A 9,100-nucleotide genomic window follows, 5' to 3' on the forward strand; every position below is an offset into this window, starting at 1 on the left:
CAGCCCTGGGGGGGGGTGGAGGGCGGGTGGTTGGCTTTTTTTTTTTTTTTTTTTTTTTTTTTTTTTTGCAACAGGGTCTCTGTGTAAGGCTGGCTTTGTACTCACTGTGTAACTCAGACTGGCCTTGAACTCACAGTCCTCCTGCCTCAGCTTCCCAAGTGGTGGGATTACAAGTGTGCCCCACCACACCTCAATTTAGAAGTACTTTTTTGTTTTTTTGGTACCGGGGATCCAACTTCAGTCCTTGCACTTGCGAGGCAGGCAGTGGCATCACTGAGCTAAATCCCTGCCCCTGGAAGTACTTTTTTCCTTTTTTCTTTTTTCTAAGTACTGAGGATGGAACCCAGGGCCTGTTTGCTTTTTTGGTACCAGGGATCAAACTGAGGACCTCATGCTTGCCAGGCAGGTGGTGTGCTGCTGAGCTACATCCCCAGCCCTGAACCCAGGGCCTTTGTACTGAGTCGCACCCCCAGAACGCCAGCCCTTTAAAATTTTTATGTATTTATTTACTTGTTTTCAGACAAGTATCTTACTAAGTGGACCAGGCAGGACTCAAATTTATCCTCTTGCTTTAGCCTCCCAGAATGCTGGGATGACAGGTATGCAGTACTATGCCTAGCCTAGAAGTACTTTTAATATAGTCCAATCTGTGAGCATTTCTTCTTATGGTTAGTGGACTGGTATTTGAGAATTTGTTTTTTGAGACAGTGTCTTGCTGTGTAGTTCAGGCTGGCCTTGAACACCCTAATGTACCCCAGGCAGGCCTTAAACTTGCAGCAGTCCTCCTACCTTAGCTTCCGCAGTGCTGCAATGACGGGCATGTGCTACTACCCCTGGTTTAGGGACATCTTGTTGACATAGCGCCATTTATTGCAAAGTCTTCCCTTTTTCCCACTGAATTGCAGTGTCCCCTTTGTCACAAAATGGATGAACGTGAATGTATGTGTCCATTTGTGGACTCTGTTCTATTCTATTTATTTGTCCATTCTTGTGCTATACTATAGCTTGGGTGTGGTGGGGGAGTCCTGTAATCCCAGCATTTGGGAGGCTGAGGCAGCAAGATCACCATTGAATTCAAGGCCAACCTGGGCTACATAATGAGTTCAAGGCCAGCCTCCATGCATAGTGAGACCCTGTCTCAAAAACAAAACAAGACACTGGGCATGGTGGCACACACCTGTAATCCTAGCACTTAGGAGGCTGAAGCAGGAGGATCACTGAGAGTTCGAGGCCAGCCTAGGTTATATAGTGAGTTCAAGGCCAGTCTGAACTACATAGCAAGACCCTGTCTCAAAAATCTAAATGAGGGGCTGGGGATTTAGCTCAGTGGTACCGTGACTGCCTGGCAAGTACAAGGTCCTGAGTTCGATCCCCTGTAATGGAAAAAAATCGAAATGAATAAATAAAATGTCAGAAAGTAGAAGTCCTCCGGCTCAGTGCTTCATGATTCCCTCCTACGGTCATATCCTCGGTGTGCTCAGGACCTACCTGGAGGAGGAGCTGGTGAAGGCACGAGAACGACCCCGGCCCCGGAAGGACATGTACGAGAAGATGGTGGCTGTGGACCCTGGGGCCCCCACCCCCGAGGAGCATGCCCAGGGTGCAATTACCAAGCCCCGCTACATGCAGTGGAGGGAAACCATGAGCTCGACCTCCACCCTGGGCTTCCGGATCGAGGGCATCAAGGTGAGGGCCAGCAGCTCTCTTGTCCCAAGAGGGCCCGGAGCTAGATCTGAGGCTACACTGGCTGCTCGGGGAGCGTGAGTGTCGGGAAGCTGGAAACAAGCAGGTGTGGAGGGAGAGCAGGAGACTGCAGAGGATGGAAAGGCTGGGGTACGGAGGTCCACTTAGCTCCCCTGCCTGCATCCTTCAGAGACCAAGAGGTGTTTGCCTGCCAGCCTGAGAAAGTCTTCTCCGTCTCCTCCTCTCCATCTCCACGGCCATGTCCAGATCCAGCCCCTCTTCTGCCCCTGCCTTCCTGGGACCTGCACTCAGCCCCTCTGTCATCGTCTATCACTATAACTACAGGGATCACTACCCCTTCTTTGGAGGTTTCTCTTTTCTTCCTGCATTCCTTTTTTTTTTTAGTTAAATATATGTTTGCATTGCTATTCACACAGTTACAGAAGTCAAAATAACTTATGAAAGGGTATTTGAGGAGAATTTCCTCTCCTAGCCCTGTTGCTGCCCTTCTCATTCTGTCCTCCCATCCGCCTGCCTGTTAACGGGGAACTGCTTCGTCAGTTTCTTGTTTCTTCCTAAAAATATGAGCAAATGCAATTGTATCCGTATACACTCAATTTCCCTCCACCCACACACTGATGGGCAGTTTGCTTTTTCATGCAACAGTAATATCCTGGAGAGAGTCTCCCTTCTCTCCCTCCTTCCCTTCCATGTACACCTGTGTAACTCTCTTTGTGGATGTTTCATGGTCTCCTGCAGATGGACCTTGTGCTGTTTCCATTTTTGGTCATTTCAATGCCCCAGTGAATTATCTCATACATCTAAGACCTTTTGCCAGTATGTAGGTTTAGCTATAGGCTAGATTTCCAGAAGTAGGACTACTGGGTGAAAGATTAGGTGCACTGGTAGTTTTGCTAGAGATTACCAAGCTCCTTGTATTGATGTCACACCCCGTGGATCCCTCACGGCCTCACTTCCTCCGGTCTAGCCTTAGAATAATTCCAAGTTGCACATTGGACTACACCATCCTCCTGTTCAAAAGTGTCCCATGGTTTTCTTGTACTCAGAAGCTCCATGGCCTAGAGTCCTCTCCAGGCCTACTCCTCAACTCTCGCTCCACTCTTCCTCTTTGTGTACCATCAGGTCTCAGTGAGCACTTTCATTTCTTTTTTTTGTTTTGTTTTGTTTTTTGAAACAGGATTTTGCTGTGTAGTTCAGAATGTCCTTGAACTCCTGGCCATCCTCCTGCCTCAGCCTCCCAAGTGCTGGGATCACAGGCATGCACCAACACCAACACCACCACACCCATTTTAAACACTTTTCATTTCTCTGAAAAGCTCCAGCTTTTCTGGCCCCGGGACCTCTGTACATACTGTTCTCTCTGCTAGGAATACTCTTCTCTTTAGTTGTGGTTGACTCCATCGTTTTTCTGTCTCCTTTCATGTCTTGCTTCTCGAGGCAAACCCCTCCTGATTTTCATCCTACTATATCAGAGCCCTTCTATACCTCTCCTTAGTTCACTGTACATCTTTGTTATTCTCGCCTTCCTTTGTTTTCATGTTGTTCACTATCTGCCCTCTTACCTCCGTGTTAGCTCTGCACACATCCATCTGGCACAGCATGGCTGAGTGTGCCCCAGAGTGTTTTCTGTGTCCCTCTCAAATGTGAAAGGTAACACTTGCCTCATTTACTACCCACATGCCGTGCCCAGCACTGTGGTCTGCATTCTCTAATCCTACACCAGCTTTAGGAAGTAGACAGCAATACAATTTCCATTTTCCAAATAAGGAATCTGAGGCTGAGGCAGGTAAAGTGGCTTGTTTAAGGGCAGCCAGCTGGGAAGTAACAGAATCCCAACTGAGAGCCAGGTCCGTGTCCCGGAAACTCCACTTTGTTACTGGCCCCATCAAGACATTCAAGGTTAGACGTGGAAGGACAGGCCAGAGTGTGACTTGTGGCCAGGCGGGGCTGGGTCCCCCTGAACATCAGGCAAGCTTGGCGGCAGGCAGGTGGTCCTGGCAGGTGACCGAGGTTGCTGGGATGGAAGAGGTGTGACAGTGCCCCTTCTCTCTCCTTGCCCTACAGAAAGCTGACGGGACCTGCAACACCAACTTCAAGAAGACACAGGCACTGGAGCAGGTGACAAAGGTGCTGGAGGACTTCGTGGATGGGGACCACGGAATCCTGGTGAGTGGAAACCCATGTCCTAACTGTAGCTGTTAAAGACAACTGCCATTTTTTGCCACTTCTAAGTCAGTGGTCGTTTGCTTCAGGCTGGGCTTGCTGGTCCTGGCCAGCCTACCTCACGGTGTGCAGTCAGCTGCTGGCTTGCCTCCGGCTGGCTGGTCCATGGGGCCTGGCTCATGTGTTTGCCTTGGCTCAGAACTTGGCCAACCATCTCTCCTGATCCGTCAGCTAGCCTGACTGCTTCCCACCATGAAGCAGGGAGCTAAGAGAACAGGAAAAGTGCAAGGCCTCAATGCCTGGGTTCAGAATGGCCATGTCTTCCAGGTGTGGTGGCGCATGCCTGTGATCCTAGCATTCAGGAAGCTGAGGCGGGAGGATAGAGGCCTGGAACTTTCCAGGCCAGCCTAGAATACACAAGGAGACCTTGTTTCAAAGAGGTCTGGGATGTAGCTCAGTTGTGCTGTTCTTGCCTGGCAAGGTCCTGGGTTCTATCCCTGGTACCAGAAAAAACAAAACAAAACAAAAAAACAAACACAAAAAACAATAACCACTGGATGTGATAGTGAGTACCTATAATCCTAGCACTTGGAAGCCTTAGGTAGGAGGATTGCTGTGACTTCAAGGCCAGCCTGGGCTACATAGTGAAACCTTGACTCAAAAACAACAACAACAACAACAACAAAACAACAACAAAAAAAGTAAAACAACAGTGGCCATGTCCTACTGGCCAAAGATCACAGCATAGGACCAAGCTCAACTCAAAAGAGGGGAAATAGACTCCGCCTCTCTATGGGAACCACTGCTAGGATTGTGGGTATTCATGTTGTCTGCCTTACGCTTGTCTGCGCCACCGTGAATGCTGCAGCCCCTCACCCTTCCTGCCCTCCATTTCCCCACTTCTTGCCTGATCCCAATCTGTCTGGAGTCTGCCCACTCCTCTGGGGCACAGGCGAGGTCAGAGCTCAAGGTGGCTCATAAGGTTTCCGTGCTGACCAGTCCCCCCGCCTTCTCACACTCAGAGGAAGTACGTAATGCGCCTGGAAGAGCTTCGAGACACGCTGGAGAACTCGCCCTTCTTCGAGACCCACGAGGTAGGACGCCTGGTCACCCACCATGTGTGTATGCAGGGGATCCAGGTCCTGGCGGCACAGGGGGAACTGTTCAGACTCCCAGATCCGAGATATAACAGGCAGGCCCGTGTTTCGGGCCCAGTGTGGGGCTTTCAGGGAGGCAGGCCAGTCAGGAGCACGGACTAAGCCAGGTGGCCTGGGGATGAGGGTGGGCTCTGGTGTGACCCTCAGCATGTGACATACACTCTTGGGCCTCAGTTTCCTCCTCTCTGACATGGGCGGGAAGAACAGTACTTTTTTCTCAGGGCTGCTGAGATGTGAGAGAGTCACTGTAAAGCAATGCTTTGGGCATATAAGAGCATATTTTTCTGTTTTGTGGTGTTGGAGATTGAATTTAGGGCCTCGCACATGGTAGGCAAGTACTCTACTACTGGGCTCTACCCTCAGCCTCATACAAAGGCATCTAACTCTTCTTAAAATTATTTTATGGTCATAATTATTTATAGTTATTGTTATATACTTCTTTGGTAGCTTTCCCTCCCCTGTCCCCTTGCTCCCAGCATTTTTTTTTTTTTTTTTTTTTTTGAGACAGGGCCTCACTATATAGTTCAGGCTGGCCTTGAACTCATGGAGAGCTTCCTGCCTCACCTTCCCAATTGCTGGGATTATAGGCATGTACCACCATGCCCAGTTCTTCCAGACTGTCTTTCTTGGGTAACTGACCCTATGAGGCTTGAAGTGGTGACATTGTCACTGTGCATCTGCTCCTCTCCATACTGGTCTGTCTGTCCCTCCAACCCTCCAAGTACTTTTTATTTCATTTTTGTTCTTTTTTTTTTTTTTTTTTTTTATACTGGGGATCGAACTCAGGCCCTTGCACTTGCAAGGCAGACAGTGGAACCACTGAGCTAAATCCCCAGCCCTCATTTTTGTTCTGAGACAGGGTGTTGCTATTGAGTCCAGACTGGCCTTAAATTTGTGATCCTTCTGCCTCAGCTGCACATGCCACTGTGTCTTGTTCCCCTTCCTCTCTTCTGTCTCAGTGGCTCTTCTAAGAGAGCACTGAGCTGGGAGTCAGGCCAACCCAGGCTCAAATCCCAGCTGTACCTCTCCCTAGCCCCCTGTGCCCGGGACAGCCATTCTGAGAGGCCCCTGCAGGATGGGTGACCGTTGCACCTGCTGTGTAAGTGTTGTGAAGGTTAAGTGGGCTAATATATTAGGGCTCACCCACAGTGAGCCATCAGTGCATGCCAGCTGTCAGTGTCATGTTTACTTTTCATGGGCTATCACCCTTGTTCTTGTCACTGCCTTCAGGGTGCATGTGAAGTCACGAAGGACTTAGCCTGGGGAGCCCCATCTCTTCTGTCTTATATTTTGCCTGGTGACCTAACATTGCAGTTGCCACTATTTAAAATGTGAGACTCCACACCAAATCGGGATTTCTAGTTTCCCCTGCTAACTTGGGAGACATGGCAACCCTGTGCTGTTTCCCAGATGCCAGTGGTGTCCAGAGTCGCAGTGTCTGCTCTTGACAGGCACCTGAGTGTTCACCGAGGCATTGGGGTTTCGGGGCACTGTTTGAAACCTGCTGTAGAAAATGGGAGTGGCTCACAAACCTGTCCTCAGATGAAGGAAAGGCAACAACTATTCTAAAAACAGTCAAACAAAACAGACCACATCTACTGAGGGCTCCTGTATGCCAGGGACTGGGAGGCACTTCATGGGTGGGTGCATTATAGGATGCTTCTGCTGACCCCAAGGAGTAGGAGCTGCTGCCAACCTCCCCGTTCTGCAGACAGGAAACTGAAGCCCAGGGAAAGGAAGCTACTTGCCCCATTTATCAGCATCAGTCCACTAGGCCTGAGATGCTGCTCCCTATCTGGGGAGGGTATTACCTAATTCATTAGCTCCTACCAGACTCCCTGGCCCATGCAAGATCCTAAAGGTATCTGAATATGCACCCTGGCTTGAAAAAATGGTAACGGGCTGAGGGTGTTGCTCAGTGTTAGAGCATGTGCAGTTATTGTAAGAGGTCCCAGGTTCATTTCCTGGCACCAAAAGGTAATGGTTAACATTTGTTATATATTTTTAATGTGCTAGAATCTTTTAAATGTTTTATGTGGTTTTTTGTTGTTATTGTTGTACCAGGGATCGAACTTGGGACCTTGTACTTTCGAGGCAGGCAGTGGAACCGATAAGCTAAATTCCCAGTCCCCCCTCTTTTTTTGAGACAGGGTCTATGTAGTTCAGGCTGGCCTTGAACTTAATATGTAGCTCATGCTGGCCTCAAATTCTTGGATCCCCCTGCCTCAGCGTCCTATGTGCTGGGATTACAGGTGTGCATCACCTTGCCTGGCTAAGTGGGTTAATTTTTTATCTACTTGTTTTCACAGCAATTCTGGGGTAAATGCTACCGTTACTCTCTTACTTTGTATATGAGGATGCAAAGCCACAAAGAGGTCAAACACATGCCCAAAGGGCTTGGAATTTAGCTCAATGGCACCTCTGTCTGCCTTACAAGCATAAGGTTCTGAGTTCAATTCCTGGTATCAGAAAAACAAAAAACACCTACCCAAAAAACACCTGCAAGTGGCAGAGGCAGAGGCCTTCTTTGTTCCGTCAGGGAACATACCTTAGCCACTGCCTGTGCCTTCTGCTAACCGCCCCTCTCTCCCCTGCAGGTGGTTGGCAGTTCCCTCCTCTTTGTGCACGACCACACTGGCCTGGCCAAGGTCTGGATGATCGACTTTGGCAAGACAGTGGCCCTGCCTGACCACCAGACGCTAAGCCACCGATTGCCCTGGGCTGAGGGCAACCGTGAGGATGGGTACCTCTGGGGCCTGGACAACTTGATCTGCATCCTTCAGGGGCTGGCACAGAGTTGACCCACTCAGCCACTGCCAGGCTTAGTTACAGGATGCTGCCAGTCTGGCTGGAGCAGCCCTGAGATCTCATGGGGACCAGAGGTGGGCTATGGAAGAGGCTGAGCTGTAGTACAGGGCCAGTATGGAAAGTCTGAAGGGCCTTGGTACACCAGGCAGCGGCTGGCTCCTTCGTGATCCAGGGAACCAGTGAGGTTACAGTGACCCAGTGGAACCAGCACAGGTCCCCTATCCAGCCAGGAAAGCTTCTGAAGCGCTCCAGAGGCTGCAGCCAAACTCTGCTGCCCCGAGAACACAAGTTTACTGTAAGGGCCTGACTCTGCCCATGGTCACATGAATGACCCAGAACTGCCTTGTCAGTGCCCCCTGGCTCCCAGCTGGTTCTGAGCTCAGGGCCTGGGCTGTCCATCTTAGTCCCTCAGGTACTAGGCTTTAATTGTGAGTACGTGCAGGAGCCACCTGTTCACCTGGGAGGGACAGCGCGATAGCTGTTGGAGGCCACCCAAGTGCTAAGTGGAGGGTGTGTCACACGAGAGGCCTGCTGACGCTGCCCAGGACCGACGTCCTGGGTGGGGCATGGTTTGTGGCCTCCTTCCTGCCCTGCCACAGCTTGGTGGGATCCTTCCTCAGGAGACTGCGGACCTGCTGCAGACCCAAACCACATCCATATCCAGGCTGGGTGCCAGCACTGTGACCAGTACCTTGTTCTTTGGTGCACCAGATCCAACCTCAGGACTTCCTCCTCCCGTCCCTGAGCCCTTGGCCTTTCTGTCTCCTTTGGGCTATTTGGATTGCTGCAGCAGACGTTTCCCAAGCAGGGAAGCATGTTTCTTTGGAAATCAGAGCTGCCTTGCTGGGGATACCTCAACGCATTTCAGAGTCCTCCTCCAGGGAAAAGTGCCAAGTTGAGGGTTAACTGCTGGCTGTGACCTTGGGCTTGCCACCTGGTCTAAACCAGACTCCAGAACCCTGGGGTATGGTATTGGATGCTCAGTCCAGTGCTCTGGCACCCGTAACTTTGGCTTCCTGTACCAAAAGGGTGGGTACGGGGAGGACTGGCATCTACCTCTTCCCCAAACTGAAGCTCTAACCTTGTCTTCCGGGGCTGAGGAATGTCCTCCTTTTCTACTGACGATCTTTATACTTATTTATAAATATGTGAGGTAGTTGTTAGATGGGGCGCTGGGGGAGCATGAGGCAAATGGCTTCACTGTGCCTTCTGCCCACAAAATCCTAATAAAGCGAACACTCAAAGCTGGTGTGGTTTCCTTTGTAGCT

The 9,100-nt window shown here is 50.3% G+C and overlaps 1 protein-coding gene across 2 annotated transcripts in view; it reads left to right on the forward strand.

Annotated features, from left to right (window-relative positions):
• The window catches only part of Itpkc (inositol-trisphosphate 3-kinase C), an 18,106-nt gene extending 9,015 nt beyond the window's left edge, over positions 1-9,091 (forward strand). For both annotated transcript variants that reach the window (XM_033765799.1, XM_010614458.3), the window contains 4 exons: positions 1,482-1,686; positions 3,769-3,870; positions 4,890-4,961; positions 7,622-9,091. In XM_033765799.1, coding sequence (XP_033621690.1) covers positions 1,482-1,686; positions 3,769-3,870; positions 4,890-4,961; positions 7,622-7,825 — 583 coding nt within the window. In that variant the 3' untranslated portion in view covers positions 7,826-9,091. The remainder of the gene's footprint in view (positions 1-1,481; positions 1,687-3,768; positions 3,871-4,889; positions 4,962-7,621) is intronic.
• The last annotated feature ends 9 nt before the right edge of the window (positions 9,092-9,100 follow it).

Source organism: Fukomys damarensis, unplaced genomic scaffold (genome assembly GCF_012274545.1).
Source record: "Fukomys damarensis isolate Sample0158 unplaced genomic scaffold, DMR_v1.0_HiC HiC_scaffold_19, whole genome shotgun sequence".
Taxonomy (NCBI): Eukaryota; Metazoa; Chordata; class Mammalia; order Rodentia; family Bathyergidae; genus Fukomys; species Fukomys damarensis.